Here is a 17,742-nt window from a genome sequence, read left to right on the forward strand (position 1 = left end):
CCTTCATTTGCACTACAGCTCCATGAAGTTGACAACTCCATGGAGTTTTGGAGTTGGGGTGTTTGGCTGAATTTTTTTATGGAGTTGCTGGAGTTTAGGAGTGAAGCTGTGCCAAACAGGACCTAAATACATAATAATATCTATTAAACTAAAAAAAGCTAAAACGACTTATAATTTGGAACGGAGGAAGTAGATGTGACATCCTGGCCCAAGGCTTAATAGGATTGATAGAATACTCATACCAACAAGTTGCAACTTCTTTTCCGAAAGCTCATCCTCAAAGATCTCCAAGGTTAAGCGTGCTTGGCCCGGAGCAATTTCAGGATGGGTGATCGACCGGGAAGTTCTTCCCGGGTGCGCACGAGTGAGCACAAAGTGCGCAGAAAAGACTTGGGTTGATCTGTGAGGGAATTCTTGATATCCTAGAGAGCTGACAGGTGTAAGCGGGCCTGCGCAGAAAAGACTTGGGTATCCTAGAGAGCTGACAGGTGTAAGCGGGCCCGGGGGCGGGACGCCAGTAGACTATAAGACGGTGTTTGTTCGGTCTCATGTAACATAATCGTATTAGAGCATTCCAATCCAACTATCATATTGGAAGAATTAATAAGAAAATAGTACTCCAACAGTCTCACTTTATCTTTTCCTTTTCCCAATAATTCATCACAACTCTCTCTAAATAAATAAAGGATGAGTTATGAGACTCCCAACATGGTAACATTACGGCTGTTTAATTCGGTGGGATCTGCAATGCGTTAACACATAATTGGATAGCGGGCAATTTATGGCCCATTCCGCTCCTCCCTGACCGGTATCACATCGATTAAGCTACACTCATCTTACTCTACTGTTAAATAATTGCACCCAACCAAATAAAATCTGCAATCAACGATTCCACCACCAAACACCCTGTAACCTGATTCCCTCACCGTTTATGTTACCCGAGCGTGAACCAAACACATCTTAAAAGGGAAGCGAAAATACAGTAGTGAGTAGTGACAGTCTGATCATATATTTCTGCCACTGCAATCAAATTTCGCCCTGCATCGCAAACATGTGGCTTATGTATGATACTGTAAGAAGTATCAAGTTTCGATCAACCTCATGCTGTGAATGCATCCATTTATAGTCTCAAAAATCAAGCTAAGCGTACGAGTATGAAAGTTTTGATCAACCTCATGCACTTAGACAAGGAACTACAAAAAGAAGATGCTATGAATGCAACCATTTAGCCTCAAGAATCAAGCTAGCATACAATTATAAAATTTTGATCAAACTCATGCACTTGGACAAGGAACTACAAAAAGAAGATGCTGCGAATGCAACCATTTAGTCTCAAAAATCAAGCTAAGCATACAAGGAACCGAAAAGGAAACAGAGCATCAAGTTTGATCAACCTCCTTCAGTTGGACAGGGCATTGGAAAAAGATGATGTGAACACATGGCTGCAACCGCTCCTTTTAGTCCTTTCACTTCTACAGATTATTATTAGACAATAATCATGTAAAGTAGCTGCAGACAGGGGCATCATAGTATGATTGTCTACAAGTACCAATCGAGAAATCCTCATGTAAAGTACCCCCTCCGTCCCAAATTACTATTCATTTTGGCTTTTCTAAATGCATAGCAAAAAAAGTACCCCCTCCGTTCCAAATTACTATTCATTTTGGCTTTTCTAGATGCATAACTTTTGCTATGTATCTAGACGTAATATATATCTAGGTGCATAATAAAAGCTATGTACCTAGAAAAGCCAAAACGAATAGTAATTTGGGACGGAGGAAGTAGCTGCAGACAAGGGCATCACAGTATGATGGTCTACAAGTAACAATCGAGCAATCCTCAACAGAAACTAAATTTGGATCATATGGATTTCATTTCATTATTGAATATAACTCAGTTCCTATGGAATAATGCCATCAAACAATGAGGTCACATGAAATTTCGTATGCTAGACAATTCAGTCTAATGGTCTAATGGCTCAAAAATGGATTTCAGTATTGGCCATTCTGTCAGAACCTACAAGCAGCAGCCTGTCAGGATACACTTCAACATGCCCAAAAGCGCTGGTGCCAGGAGGACACTCCAATGCAGCCTCAAGAGTGCGGTGATGCACACCGTGCGAGTCCACAGAGTGGCCACCCTTGTGGTCATGCCCCGCAAAGCAGGCCTTGACACAGTTGTACCGGTGAACAATAGCCATAACCTCATCGTAGTTCCACATGAGAGCTGCCGGGGAAGAAGCACCGGGATCCATTGGGAGATGGCTGCATATGATGACATTTTGATGAAGTGTCGATGCGTCCTGGAGCACATCATTGAGCCAGGACAGCTGCTCCTCGCCAACTGCACCATTAAACTTCACAAATCGCCTGTCAACGCCAACCAGACCATCAGGGCTGTTCTTGTCAGTGTTTGGGTTCTTTTCATCCAGGAGCTTCGTTGCTGCTGCAGTCACAGGATGATCATGGGGCCAGCCAAGGCAACTGAAGTCATAAGCATCCAAAACAACAATTCTGAACTCAGGGCATGGCGAGAAGTCATAATAAGCTCGATCTGAATGGGTTGGCATCTTCAGCAAAGACACCAGCTTGCTGCGAGGAAGGTTGTAGAGGCAATGGTTGCCAAACATGTGATAGGTTGGCCCGTCAAACACGTTGAATTCATCAAGGACCTTCTGCACCGCCGACAGCGATTTGTCCTTTGGGCAGTAGCCATCGATTATGTCGCCAAAGTTGATCGAGAACTTAATGTTGCCATGCTTGTTCCATCTATTGACAGCCCTTTGGAGGACACTGATGCTGTGGCGGTAGTAGCGCGGGACGCCGAGGAATGAGCGGCCATCTGGGATATCGGCATACTGCACATCAGCAATTACACCAAACGAAAACATGGGTTCCTTCGCAGAAGCAGCAGCCACTCCATTTGCCACAGACATCATCGGAGATTCTGATCTCGGAAGAAATTATCCCTGTGCTGGAACTGAAGACAGACACGATGCATTCAGGACTCTGAAGCCAAGGGTGGCAATGGGGGTTTCAGTTGAACCCAAAATTTTATGGAGAACTTTCAGACTGAAATTTGTGGGCGCACCTTAAATAGGTCTGACAGAGTACTAACAACGTACTATCGTGTCCTCTGACTCTCTGAGATCGATCCACACCTTAAGAGCAAAACCTAATTGAACAAGGGATGGATGGGTTGGGTACTGATAACATAACGGACTCACAACAAGGGAATCCATCTATACAAGCTACTATGAAGCTAAGATTGCTTACCTGCAAAAGAAGGAATCAACCAAGCCCAGATGGATCTCCGCTCCGCCCCACCAGACCGAGCGAGGAGCGGCTCACAAAGTAGACAGGAGTCGAGACGAGGCCGTCGCCGAAAGCGTCCGCTGCTCTGGATAGACTTGGTCGGATTCCTCGGCGATCTCTGAAAATCTCCCACGGCCAGGGCACTGGTTGTCCTCCGACCGCACAACCTCGAAGCGCCCTCCCGAGGAGGAAGAGGAGTCTTGTGGAATTGTGGAACCTGATCGGGATCTGCCCCATTCTGAAGAAGCCCGAGCCCGGCCCAACATAGGTACAATAGACATTTGGGCCTGCATTTGGGCAGGAGCAAAATTTGCAGGTCCCAAAATTTAAGGGAGGGTTTTATTTTTCGACAATGTGAACTTAAGTTGATGAAAGCTCCCGTTGATGAAAAACAGGAGGAACCTGCTGGGCCACGTGCGTGGTGGGGTGGTGCCGTGGTGGTCACTTGCAACAAAGCACTTTTGTGTGTGTCAGATGGAATCGCAAAATTGATTTAGGGTGCTTTCCAACAAATTATGGAAATTTTTGTCCATCTGGATTCGAGTTTTTGATTTGCACGGGTACTCGTATTTTTTAAATTTATTTTAGACTTAATAAACATTATTCTTTTAGTAATAGATAGCGTGCCCATTAATAATGAGACGTTTTGGTGACTTTATCAATAATAAGATCTATCAGCTCAATTTCTCGATAGTACTCACAACGTTAGAGTTACATCGCATGTATTCATAGAGGTGAGTGTGCGTGTGTATGAGTGTTGGGGGGAAATATTAACGATCTCCTAAATACCGCTTAAAAGAACAAACATGAAGGCCCAGGCCCATCCGGGATAACGAAATCGCCGTCGAGCCCAACATGAGTGGGACTCCGCCTCGCCCGACCACAGTCCCGAGGTCGGGAGCGTCCAACCTCTTGCCGCGAGGCTCTGCCTCGTCCGACCGCGACCCCGGGGTCGGGAGCGCCCGACCCCTCGCCACAAGGTTCCGCCTCGCCCGACCCTGGGCATGGGGGTCGGACTCAATGGGGTCCACCTGACGGATATCCCCCTCGGACGCGGACCGGATAAACAGGGTAACGATCTCATGGGACCCCCTTGTCGTCCTCGTCATAAATGCGCCGCAGGCCTGGCAGGAAGAAGGATGACCGCGCTCCTCACGCAACCCGCTGCAAGTACCCATGCACGACCGCACTGTACAAGCTACAGTACCAGCGGCTTCCTTCCATTCGCCGCAAGGTACTCATGGCCTGCGCCGTCCGGAGCAGAGGGAAGACTCGCCCGTTCTCGGGACCCGCGCGCCCGGCAGCAGGGATGTGACGCCCGCTCTCTGCGAGCCATCATCAGAACGGCGGCATCCGCCGTCCCTCCCAACGGACACCAGAGTGGTGACGAAACGCCCTCATCATGACCCGGCGCCTACGGACACCGAAGGGGCTATCTGTAGGGCGCGACGACAGTTGGCGCACGGCCGACCTTCTCCTCCAGCATACGCGTCGGCAGACGCCGAAGGCCGGCGAAGGCGCCGGGCGCCTAGGAACTTGGATCCTCCCTTCATGTTGTATTTTTACCATACTACGTTTAAACTCTTTACTGCCCTCATCACCCGGTCTCTCCTGTAGCCCCGGTTGTCCCCTTACGATATAAAAGGGGCATCGGGAGCCAGAGATAGGGGATCGGCTTCTTCTCCCTCCAGACAAGAGCACACTCTCACATTCCCTTAGAGCACGAGCACCTTCAAGAGACCTGGGATTAGTCCCTCTCTCGCCGATCTGTAACCCCTACTACAGAACCCCGCGTGGGCAGCACGAGCATCCTCGATACTAGACGTAGGGCTTCCCTTGCCCGAACCAGTCTAATCCCGTGTCTCCCACGCCACCATCTGAAGCCTTACGCGCATAAAAGAAATTTACTAGTCTAAGTCTAGATCCGCAAATCTTGACAACGACAGTTGGCGCGCCAAGTAGGGGAGCCTTTGCGCGTACATCTCCAGCTTCAGATGGCCAACCACGACGCCAGCTTCGCCCCGGGCTCTCTGATCCGTTTCGGGAGCCTGGACTTCCTCGCCACCGGGGAAGGGATCGAGCTGATCCCTATCCTCGTCTTGCCCGCTCGTCCTGCCATCCTCGGCCCCGCCGCCGGGACGGCGGCGAGCGGCCGGGCGCATACCGGAGGGCCTTTCCCAGGAGGACGGCTTTTCAGGCTACGCAACGCCGCGGAGACTTACGACCACCTCCTAACACGATCCATGACCGTGTCGCCCGCGAGCAACGAGCTCGCGGGTGCGGCGAGGACGATCTCCGACACCGGCTCCAGCAACGGGAGCCCCCACCCCTCGCGTGAGTGCCTCATGGCCGACGTGCACTCCGAGAGGTCCAACGACAACGGCGCCGAGGGGAGACAAAGGACTCCCCCCTCGCGCGCCGCGGCTACGAAGAGAAGATGGCTTTCCCAAGGTGGACGGCTGCTTCATGATCTTCGGCGGCTTGGCGGCGTACGATTCCAAGCGCCAGCAGAAGCTGGAGCGCCGGGAGGTCTACGCGGCCGAGCCGGCAACGCCGGCCTTCCTCGACTGGTCGGGACCGGCCATCACCTTCGATCGGTCCGACCACCCTGGACGCGTCTGGCATCCGGGACGCTACCCCCTCGTCGTCGACCCCATCGTCGGCACGACGCGCCTCACCAAGGTGCTCATGGATGGGGGCAGCGGCCTCAACATCCTCTACGCCGAGACCCTCGACGCTATGGGGATCGACCGTTCCCGCCTCCGTCTCAGCAAGGCGCCGTTCCACGGCGTCGTGCCGGGGAAACAGGCAATGCCTCTCGGGCAAATCGACTTGCCCGTTACTTTCGGGACCCCCTCCAACTACAGGAAGGAGGTCCTCACCTTCGAGGTGGTGGGGTTCCGCGGAACCTACCACGCCATCTTGGGACGGCCATGCTACGCAAAGTTCATGGTCACCCCGACTACACCTACCTCAAGCTCAAGCTGCCGGGGCCCAACGGGGTCATCACTGTCGGCACGTCCTTTCAGAAGGCGTATGAGTGCGACGTGGAATGCTGCGAGTACGCCGCGGCCATCACCATCACGAGCGATCTGGCGGTCCAGCTCGCGGAGGCCACCGAGGGCCAGCCCGACTCCAAGCAGCCGGCCGCCTCCTTTGAGCCCACCGAAGGCATCAAGGAGGTCCCCCTCGATCCCAGCAGTTCCGACGGCGGGGTCGTGCGGATCAACACTACCTTATCCCCCAAATAGGAAAGCGCGCTCGTCGACTTCCTCCGCGCGAACAGGGACGTCTTCGCGTGGAAGCCCTCGGACATGCCCGGCATTCCGAGAGAAGTCGCCGAGCACTCCTTGAACATGAAGGCCGGCTCCAAGCCAGTGAAGCAAGGACTGCGCCGCTTCGACGAGGAAAGGCGCAAGGCCATCGGCGAGGAGCTCCAGAAGCTTTTGACAGCCGGATTCATCAAGGAAGTGTACCACCCCGAGTGGTTAGCTAATCCTGTTCTTGTACTGAAAAAGAACGGGAAATGGAGGATGTGTGTTGATTATACCGGTCTAAACAAAGCGTGTCCAAAGGATCTGTTTCCTTTGCCACGCATAGATCAAATAGTCGACTCAACCGCCGGGTGCGAAACCCTCAGCTTCCTCAACGCGTATTCCGGCTACCATAAGATCGCAATGAAAGAGTCCGACCAGCTCGCCACCTCTTTCATCACCCCTTTTGGCCCCTACTGTTACGTTAAGATGCCATTCGGCCTCAAAAACGCGGGGGCTACTTTCCAGCGATGCATGCTAAAGTGCTTCGGGGACCTCATCGGGCGGACCATTGAGGCTTACGTTGATGACATCGTGGTCAAATCCAAGAGGGGCGATCAGCTTGTTCCCGACCTTGAACTAGCCTTCAAAAGGCTGAGGGATAAGCGTATTAAGCTCAATCCCGAAAAATGTGTGTTCGGAGTCCCAAGGGGCATGCTGTTAGGCTTCATCATCTCCGTGCGCGGCATCGAAGCAAATCCGGAGAAGATAGCGGCCATCAGCGACATGGGACCCATCCGGAACATGAAGGGAGTCCAGCGCGTCACGGGATGCTTAGCGGCCCTGAGCCGCTTCATCTCGCGCCTTGGCGAGCGGGGGCTTCCTCTCTATCGACTCCTGAAGAAGACTGACCGCTTCGAATGGACTGGCGAGGCCCAGGAGGTACTTGATCGGCTCAAGGACCTCCTGACGAAGGCCCCGATCCTAGTCCCGCCAACCGACGGCGAGCCCCTCTTGCTCTACATCACGGCGACCACCCAGGTGGTTAGCGCGACCCTGGTGGTGGAACGAGAAGAGGAGGGACACGCTCTCAAGGTGCAACGCCCGGTATATTTCGTCAGCGAAGTCTTGTCCGAATCCAAGGCGCGTTATCCGCAGATCCAGAAGCTCATATACGCCGTCCTCATCACGAAGAGGAAGCTGTGCCACTACTTCACCTTCCACCCGGTAACGGTTGTTTCGTCGTTCCCATTAGGCGAAGTGATCCGGAACCAGGACGCCACGGGACGGATCGCGAAGTGGGCACTCGAGCTCATGGACCAGGGCATCACCTGCGCCCCCCGCACTGCCATCAAGTCCCAGGTACTCGCTGATTTCGTGGCAGAGTGGACGGAGATTCAAACGCCACCAGTGCCAGAGAAGCAGGAGTACTGGACGATGTACTTCGATGGGTCGCTGATGAGGGCCCGTGCCGGAGCGGGTCTCGTCTTCGTCTCTCCTCTAGGCGTGCGCATCAGGTACATGATCCGCCTCCACTTTCCTACGTCCAACAATGTCGTCGAGTACGAAGCCCTCCTCAACGGGCTTCGCATCGCCATCGAGCTGGGCATCCGTCGGCTAGACATCAGGGGCGACTCCCAGCTAGTCGTCGAACAAGTCATGAAGGAGTGGAGCTGCCACGACCCCAAGATGGTAGCCTACTGCAACGAGGTTCGCAAGCTCGAAGACAAGTTCGACGGGCTGGAGCTCAACCACGTCACAAGGCGCTTCAACGAAGCCGCCGACGAGCTGGCAAAGGCAGCATCCAGCCGAATGCCCGTCCCCGACGGCGTCTTCGTTAGCGACCAGTTGAAGCCTTCAATCCATTACCCAGAGCCGGCGGGGGTCGGCGAAGCACCCCCGGCCCCGGGGTCGGGCCCCGACCTAGGGGAGGTCGGCAGCACGCCACCTATCCCAAGCCCGGGCGCCAGCCCCGACGGGGTCAACACCGCTTCGCCTGACTCGGCCCCGGAAGCCGATCCCTCCGGCCCCATGGTCATGGAAATTGCGGCAGACCCCACGGTGGGGGCCGACCCCTCGGCCGACTGGAGAGCCCCATACCTCGACTACCTTGCCCACAACGCGCTCCCGGCGAACAAGACGGAAGCCCGTAGGATCGCACGCCGCGCCAAATCCTTCGCCATCATCGATCAGGAGCTCTACAAGAGAAGCCACATCGACATCCTCCGGCGCTGCATCCCGGTCGAACAGGGAAAGGCACTAATCTAGGACATCCACGTCGGAGCCTGCGGCCACCACGCTGCGCCAAGGACCCTCATCGGCAACACCTTCCGACAAGGTTTCTACTGGCCGACGGCGGTCGCCGACGCCACCCAGGTAGTCTGCACCTACGAAGGGTGCCAATTCTTTGCGCGCCAAACTCACCTGCCCGCGCAGGCGCTACAAACCATCCCTATCACGTGGCCGTTCGCGGTCTGGGGGCTGGATCTCGTCGGGCCCTTCAAGAAAGCGCCCGGGGGCTTCACCCACCTACTGGTCGCTGTTGACAAGTTCTCTAAATGGATCGAGGCAAGACCAGTGGCGCAAATCAGGTCCGAGCAGGTGGTACAGTTCTTCACTGACATCATCCACCGCTTCGGGATCCCCAATTCCATCATCACCGACAACGGCACGCAGTTCACCGGGAAGAAATTCCTCCAGTTCTGCGACGACCACCACATCCGAGTGGACTGGTCGGCCATGGCACACCCCCGCACGAACAGGCAAGTCGAGCGAGCCAACGGCATGATACTCTAGGGTCTCAAGCCACGGATCTTCGACTGCCTCAAAAAATTCGGCGGACGGTGGGTTGCCGAGCTCCCCGCAGTCCTTTGGAGCCTGAGGACGACCCCTAGCCGGGCGACGGGCTTCTCCCCGTTCTTCATGATTTACGGGTCTGAGGCCATCCTGCCCAGCGATCTAGAATACGGATCGCCGAGGGTCAAGGCATATGACGAACAAGGGAACCAGGCATCGCTCGAAGACGCACAAGATCAACTCGATGAGGCACGAGACGTAGCCCTGCTGCACTCGGCTAGGTACCAGCAGGCCCTACGGCGTTACCACAGCCGTAAGGTGCAAGGTCGAGCCTTCAACGTCGGCGACTTGGTGCTCCGCCTCGTCTAGGACAACAGGGGTCGGCATAAGCTAACTCCCCCGTGGGAAGGCCCTTTCATCATTGCGCAAGTGCTGCGGCCAGGCACCTACAAGCTGGCGACTCCCGACGGGCAGATCTTCAGCAACGCCTGGAACATAGAACAACTAAGGCGCTTTTACCCCTAGCTTTTATTTCCAAGTTCTGCACAGACTTGTCTGCAATTTCGATAGTTTTCTTTTTGCGGAAAAAAGAAATTCCAAGCCGTCTCTGTTCAGGCTTTTCCCGTCAAGCTCAGGGGCATCCAACCCTGGCCTCGCTCCAGGGCCACATACCCCTTGGGGGCTATCAGGGGCTCCAGCCCAAGCCACTTGGCACCATCTAAAAGAAACGTTTTTTCTTTCGAGCCGAGCCCCCCTTTCTAAACTTTTGGACACAAAAAGGAAAGAGTGCGCGAACGATGTTCAAGCAAGATTGATCGGACTGCAAAAAAACCTACGCCCCAGCGGCTACGGTGCCTTCGCTCATCAAAGCTTACTGACACACCCGACAACGCACTCTAAACTTTCAAGTCCAAAGGAACAATAAAGGGGATCGGAAACTTTCGCACGGCAAAGTTATAGAAAAGGCCTCTATGGCCACCACGCGATAAGTCCGAAATTGATATATTTACAATTTGGGCGCCAGCCCGGTACAGTTAACCCGACGGGGAATCTTCAGGAGGGACGGCCTCATCCTCCAAGAGCTTCGCAAGGGCCTCCGCCGGGGTGAACACCGCCGCGTCAATCTCGTCCAGCTCGGCCTTGGAGTAACCGGCGGCGTACCCTCCGCTCATCCCGGCAAAGTTGATGCCGGAATAATGGGAGCAGAAGACCCCGAAGGCGCGCCGCACGCCGGTGTGAAGTGCATCCACGGCGATCTCGCGGCTCCGGCGGCGCATCCCGAGGACACGAGCCGGCAGAGAGCTTGACCCCTCCTCCGGAACCACGCCAAGGCCGTCGTAGACGACGCGGACCGCATCCCGCAGGGCGCCATGCTCACCACGCTCCGTATCGAGCAGGTCCCTCAGCTTGACGAATTCACCTGTAAGAACCATCCGGAAGACCCACCAAGTCAGAAACCACCGCAACACCACGGAAACACAGAAACGAAAAGAAGTCTCACCGTCGGACCAGGCCTTCAGCTCGCGCTCCCGGTCGGCTCCCTGAGACACGGCGGTCTGGAGTCCCTGCACTGGCGACCGGAGTTGACCGACCTCCGCGCTAAGGTCAGTCGCCACCTTCTCGGCCTCCTCCTCCCTGACTTTCTCGGCGTCCCGGTCCTGCCAAGCCTTGTGCCGCTCGCGCCGGATGCGCTCGATGGTCTTCTGGAGGGCTTCATGCTCCCCCCTCAGCCGTGCGAGCTCCTCGGCATCGCGGCGGGCCTTTTCGGCGGCGGCCTGGAACTCCTCGCGGTCAAGGCGGGCCTTGTTGACGACGGCTTGGAGTTTAGCTTCCGACCGCCGAGCCTCCTCCTGCACCGCTTCCTCACGCCTTTGCAGGTTGCCGATGACCCCCTGGGCGGCAGCGACCTGCATAGACAGCTCCCTGGTTCGCTCCCTCTCCACGTTGAAGCGCTCCCAGATCCCCCGCTCCAGCCGAAGGAAATCAGATTTCCCCCGACTGCACTCTTGGAGAGCCTGCAAAGCAACATGCCGTCAGGGACAATGCAATGGGAAAATGATAATCGCCAACAGGAGCGGCAACGTACCTGGCTACCAGGGAGGACGACGTTGTCCAAAGCTCCCATCGCCGAGGATAGAGCCGCGCGGGCGTTGGCGAGGCCACCCTGCACCGCCTGCCATTTGTGCCACTCCGCGGCATCATCCAGGGTGAAGAGGTGCCTCGGCAGGTCCTCACGGGACGCCCAGCGTAAGACAGACCCCCTCCACGCCCTGGGAACGGGAGTGGCCGACGCCGAAGCGGGAGTTGACCTGGCAGCCGCCGAAGCCACCGATGGCCTCGACGCCTACACGCTCGTCGCCGTCAGGGTTGCCGCGGACTCACCTGACGGTCCCGCCACCTCCGACGCAGGCCGCGGGACAAGTACCCCCGCGGTCACCTCGCCCTCCGCCGCAACCGCCGAGGGAGGCTCCCCCGCTCCTGCGGGAGTCCCTCGAGCGGGCTCCTCCGCCGCTGGTGTCACCTCCACTGGGACCTCCGGGGCGGAGGTCCCCATCTCCATCACCGCTGCCTCCTCCGCCGCGGCCACGGAGGCCGACGCTCCCTCCTCTGTCGCCGCCGCTGCCGATCCTGCCGCGGCTGCAGGGACATCCATCCCGCCTCCCGTCGCCGTCATCCCCTCCGCCTCGTCGGCGTCAAGGTCGATCACCTCCCCGGCCTGAGGACCCTGGGGGACGACACTCTGCGCCGGAGGAACGACCGGGGAAGCAGAAGGTGGAACGGGGTCCGCTCCCCCTCCCGCGACCGACGCTGCCGTCGCTCCGCCAGCCGCCGTCACGGGGGCCGCCTCCGCGGAGTGATCTGCGACCTCACCAGGGACCCCGCCGCTCACCGCGGGCGGAACTGCGGTCCGCCCCACGGAGGACGACGACACCCGCAACGCCTTCTTGGGTGCCAGCTGCAGGACGAGACCACGGGGGGCGGCGCTGCACATCAATGAACAAACGCCAGTGGGAACGAACGCGAGAAGGGGAAAGGAACGAGACGCACGAGGAAGGCCAACTTACGTTCCTGAAGAACAAGGACGACGCGCGCGCTTCGCCTCGGGGCCCGACGCCGACCCCGGGGCATCCGGCAGCGGCCGCTTGTCGCCGCTTCGCTGCCCTCCAGTCTCGGACGCGACGGCGGAGGCGGTCTCCGCGGACCTCCGGGGAGCGCCCTGGGCGGACTCCTGGAGGGCGCCCCGCGCCGGCTCCTGGGCAACGGTGGGGGTAGGCTCCGAAGCCCCTCGGGGGGCGCTCCGCGTCAGCTCCAGGGAGGCGCCCCGTGTCGGCTCCTGGGGGGCGTCCCGCGCTGACCCCTGGGGGGCGTCCCGCGCCGGCTCCTGGGAGGCGCCCCGCGCCGACCCCTGGGGGGCGTCCCGCGTCAGCTCCTGGGAGGTGCCCCACGCCGACCCCTGGGGAGCGTCCCGCGTCAACTCCTGTGGGGCGCTCCGTGTCGACCCCTAAGGCGCAGCCCCAGGGCCTTGCGGAACCGAGGTCCGGGCGGACGTCCCCTCCGACTCATCCCCCGCGGCCGTCTGCGAGCGCACCTCCCGGATTACGAGCGCGCCCGACCGGAGGGAGGAAATCAGCTCTTCCCCCTCTTCATCATCTTCCTCATCTTCATCCTCATCATCATCATCATCGTCGTCATCGTCGTCTGACACGACCCACCCTCTCCGCCGCCATTGGAGCTCCTTGGCGGCCTTCTTCTACCTTTTTGCCGTCTCCTTGTCCTTACGGCGCTTCTGCGCTTCGGCAAGGAGACGATTTTGCGTCCGCCGATCGGCGTCCTCCGGCACCGGCGGGTGCGAGTCCACGACCCGGGTCAGCGTGCCATGCGAACGTGAAATGGCCCCGTGTCAGAATGACGACTACAAGACGTGAAGAAAGGAGGTCAGCGCCCCAATCCCTTACTAGGTCGACGAAGCCCGCGTCCGGGCGCATCGGTGGGTGCCCAGGCACTGAGTACTCAGCATCCTTGTCCTCCAGCACCTCCCGAATCCGTTGCCTGATCTCGAAGGCAGCGAGTGCACCCGCCGCCAAGGCGGTGCCCTCGGTCGGCGTGTCCGGAGTCATGGCGTCAAGTGAGCGGACCCGGAGCATTAGCGGCGCCACCCGCCGGGCATGGTACGCCCCAATGACCCCGGCGCCGCTAAGACCCCTCCTCTTCAGCTGCTCGATAGCTTGCAGCAGGTCGAGGATCCGCTTCTTCTCCTTCTCCACCGGCCCGTACGCCCACACCTCCGGCGCCACGTCGATGGTACGGCCGGTGAACTCCGGCAGGGAGGAGTCCGAGTAGTTCTTCACGTAGAACCACTGGTTATGCCACCCCTTGTGGGACGCCGAGGTCTTTATCACCCTATACTCCTTGGAGCGAGTATGGCGGAGGTGGATTCCGGCGCACCCAATCGGCACCGGGGGCGACCGCTGCTGGCTCCCCCTCTTCTCCGTCTTCTGGTACAGACTCATCGCGAAGAAGTACTTCCACAGCGAGAAGTTGGGCTCGATGCCCAGGAACCCCTCGCACAGTGCAACGAACGCCGCAATGTGCTGGATCCCGTTGGGGTTGAGGTGCTGAAGCTCGAGCCCGTAGTAGTGGAGGAGCCCCCGGAAGAAGCGGCTCGGTGGAGTCGCGAACCCCCGCTCATGGAAATGAGCGAAGGAGACGACGTAGCCGGGGGGAGGCGACGGCACCTGCTCCGACCCCGGCAGCTCCCACTCGCTCGCCTCCGTCCTCTCGTAGAGGAGGCCTTTTCTCACCAGGCCTTCGGCACGCGAGGAGTTAAAGTGGGAGATCCCCCAAGATCCCATCGCCGGAGGAGGAGGAAACTTGACAGGGGTGGGAAGCGAGGGCGCAGCTTGGAGCGTAGGAAGGCGAAGTGGACGCAGGTGAGCTAATGGCGAGTCTGAAGGCGAAAAGGCTCGAAAGCAGAAGGCGGGCGGAACCGGCGAGGCGGGGCTTCCGTTTTTATAGGAAATGCGCGGGGGAAGCAGAACCGACGCCCCTGTCGCCATAAATGCGGCACCAGGTACGCTCCCGTCACGCCCACTTTCTTTTCGGAAACCGCACGCACGATCGGCCGCGAAAACATCCTATCTTCCTCGATTCGCGGGTCGACGCCCTCCATAACTCCGTCTCCCGGAAGGCACGCCCACGGCGTCCCCCACGTTCGGCCCAACACGCGACGTCCGCCCCGATTCGGCCCAAGGCCCACCGAATGGTAAGAAAGGGATACGGGGCTGAAAACGCCCCTACGGCCCATTACAATCTAGAGGTTCGAAGGCTGGCCCGCCACGGGTTCGACAAGTGTCTCAGGACATCCCCCGAGCGAGGGGTGAGAAGGGACGGGTCCGCTAGCGGCCAACACCCTGGCGAGCGAAAGCCAAGGGCGTCCTGACCTCACGTTCGAGTTCTGACCAGCGTAAAGTTCACGGTTTTTCCACGAGGAAAGGCAACGAGCCCCCGGATCCGGCCGAACGGACCCGTGAACTATATGAACTGGCCGGCTAGAGATTGGAGTATGCCACCAGCTTGGCCCGAGCCGGACCCCCCCCGAACGGGGACCGGGACTCCACTCGAACCTACCCGTTCGCAGCTCAACGAGCACCACGGTTCGTCCAACGAGGATAACGTGGCACGGCTCAACCCCTTCGTCCTAGCGAATGGACGCTTGAGGGGCAACGATCAAAAGTCGACCTGGCCTCCTGATCAGTCTCCTGCAACGCGCGGGGGCTCGGGGGCTAGCATCGCAACCAACGACCACGCGAGTGGTCGCTCGTAGGCTCCCCGGCCAAGCTGGGCTAAAACAAACGCACCCTACCCCCAACAAGATCTCCGGCGAGACGGCGAAAGAAGCCTCCGGAGGAGCACTCTTGCTCCACCACAGGCTCGGGGACTACTGTTGGGGGGAAATATTAACGATCTCCTAAATACCGCTTAAAAGAACAAACATGAAGGCCTAGGCCCATCCGGGATAACGAAATCGCCATCGAGCCCAACATGAGTGGGACTCCGCCTCGCCCGACCACGGTCCCGGGGTCGGGAGCGTCTGACCTCTTGCCGCGAGGCTCCGCCTCGTCCGACCGCGACCCCGGGGTCGGGAGCGCCCGACCTCGCCACAAGGTTCCACCTCGCCCGACCCTGGGCATGGGGGTCGGACTCAATGGGGTCCACCTGACGGATATCCCCCTCAGACGCGGACCGGATAAATAGGGTAACGATCCTGTGGGACCCCCTTGTCGACCTCATCATAAATGCGCCGCAGGCCTGGCAGGAAGAAGGATGACCGCGCTCCTCACGCAACCCGCTGCAAGTACCCATGCACGACCGCACTGTACAAGCTACAGTACCGGCGGCTTCCTTCCATTCGCCGCAAGGTACTCATGGCCCGCGCCGTCTGGAGCAGAGGGAAGACTCGCCCGTTCTCGGGACCCACGCGCCCGGCAGTAGGGATGTGACGCCCGCTCTCCGCGAGCCATCATCAGGACAGCGGCATCCGCCGTCCCTCCCAACGGACACCAGAGTGGCGACGAAACGCCCTCATTATGACCCGGCGCCTACGGACACCAAAGGGGCTATCTGTAGGGCGCGACGACAGTTGGCGCACGGCCGACCTCCTCCTCCAGCATACGCGCCGGCAGACGCCGAAGGCTGGTGAAGGCGTCGGGCGCCTAGGAACTTGGATCCTCCCTTCATGTTGTATTTTTACCATACTACGTTTAAACTCTTTACTGCCGTCATCACCCCGTCTCTCCTGTAGCCCCGGCTGTCCCCTTACGATATAAAAGGGGCATCGGGAGCCAGAGACAGGGGATCGGCTTCTTCTCCCTCCAGACAAGAGCACACTCTCATATTTCCTTAGAGCATGAGCACCTTCAAGAGACCTGGGATCAGTCCCTCTCTCGCCGATCTGTAACCCCTACTACAGAACCCCACGTGGGCAACACGAGCATCCTCGATACTGGACGTAGGGCTTCCCTTGCCCGAACCAGTCTAATCTCGTGTCTCCCACGCCACCATCTGAAGCCTTACGCGCATAAAAGAAATTTACTAGTCTAAGTCTAGATCCGCAAATCTTGACAACGACAATGACTGTCTACGTGTATATCATGTTTAGGAAAAAAACATCAAGATATTAGTGCGGTAGAAAAGTGTTTAAATACCAAAAATGAATTGTATGCCTTTTCTATTTATTTTAATTAATTTTTTGGCTGAACAAGCTACTAAATTAACTTAATATGTTATTAGAACTAGATCTCTCGAGCTTGTATCTTGGCCATGGACACGAGGAGTGTTGGAATACACGTAATTACTTTTCCTGTCATGTAAAGGTTTTGGGTTAATCTTGCCTGTGCATGTAGCTTAATGAAAAGGCCAATAGACTTTTGTAAAGAAATAGTTAGTCCTACAATTCATCTTTAGTGCCCAGAACTTGTCATGCTTTTGTCCGTGAGGCGAATAGATATGCGATGTTGTTTGTTGAAGCTGCTGAAGATACTGTTGCAATCCTCAGTCGCGTCGAGATGTTAATGTCCTAAAAAACAGTTGTGGGTGTCCCAGACAAATGGTCAAGGAAACAGCTTATTCGAATGCACTAAACTTTATTTGTATCAATTTCAACGAAATAATGTCAAGCTACTTGGAATTTGTCCTGTTATAAATTTTCATCCGAGGTCTCATTCTGTCAGAGCCTACAACAGCTACAAGCACGAGCGTGTCAGGGTACCCTCGACGTGCCCAAACGCGCTAGTGCCCGGGGGGCACTCCAGCGCGGTGATGCACGGGCCGGCACGCCGTGCGAGTCCACGCAGCGCAGCAGCCGCGCCCGGTGGTCGTGCCCGGCGAAGCAGGCCCTCACGCAGCCATACCGTGGACCACGACCGCCATCCCCTCCGCCGTAGCATGCAGTTCCACATGAACGACTCCGGGAACGCCGCGCCGGGGTTAGTCGGGAGGTGGCTGCACACGACGCCGCTCCCCCGGCGCGCCGACGCGTCCTGGAGGACGGCGTCGAGCCAGCACAGCTGCTCCTCGCCGATGGCGTGCGCCGTTGTACTTCACGAACCGCCGGTGGAAGTTGTCGAACTCGTCGATGACCCTCTGCACTGCCCAGAGCGACTTGTCCCTGGGGCAGTACGTTCCCGCCGTTGACGATGTCGCCGAGGTTGATGGGGAACTTGACGCCGCTCTTCTGCGCGTTCCACTTGGCGACGGCCCGCTGTAGGACGCTGATGCTGTGCGGGACGCCGTGGATGGAGCCGGCCGTCCGGGATGCCGGCGTACTGCACGTCGGTGATGACGCCGAAAGGGAACAGAAGGTTCCTTTTCCTTCGCAT

At 57.6% G+C, this 17,742-nt stretch overlaps 1 protein-coding gene and 1 pseudogene across 2 annotated transcripts; both read right to left on the reverse strand.

Moving 5' to 3' along the window:
• Window positions 1-1,845: 1,845 nt before the first annotated feature.
• On the reverse strand, window positions 1,846-3,533 carry LOC101781539 (manganese-dependent ADP-ribose/CDP-alcohol diphosphatase). 2 transcript variants are annotated; one of them, XM_004956121.2, is made up of 3 exons: window positions 3,276-3,532; window positions 3,091-3,174; window positions 1,846-2,979 (listed from the first exon to the last, which is right to left on the reverse strand). In XM_004956121.2, exon 3 carries the CDS (start codon window positions 2,936-2,938, stop codon window positions 1,979-1,981), a length of 960 nt encoding a protein of 319 aa, XP_004956178.1. In that variant the 5' UTR covers window positions 2,939-2,979; window positions 3,091-3,174; window positions 3,276-3,532; the 3' UTR covers window positions 1,846-1,978. The 2 variants fall into 2 exon arrangements, with proteins under 2 accessions (XP_004956178.1, XP_022679632.1); XM_022823897.1 differs by having other exon boundaries at window positions 1,846-3,174; window positions 3,276-3,533.
• Window positions 3,534-17,041: 13,508 nt separating this feature from the next.
• Window positions 17,042-17,742, reverse strand: LOC111256373 (annotated as a pseudogene).

The sequence above is a fragment of the Setaria italica genome, chromosome II, assembly GCF_000263155.2.
Source record: "Setaria italica strain Yugu1 chromosome II, Setaria_italica_v2.0, whole genome shotgun sequence".
In the NCBI taxonomy this organism is placed as follows: Eukaryota; Viridiplantae; Streptophyta; class Magnoliopsida; order Poales; family Poaceae; genus Setaria; species Setaria italica.

What these genes read in the sequence shown, in the direction of transcription:
- LOC101781539 (XM_022823897.1), bottom strand. Translation starts at nt 2,938, where the DNA reads ATGATGTCTGTGGCAAATGGAGTGGCTGCTGCTTCTGCGAAGGAACCC.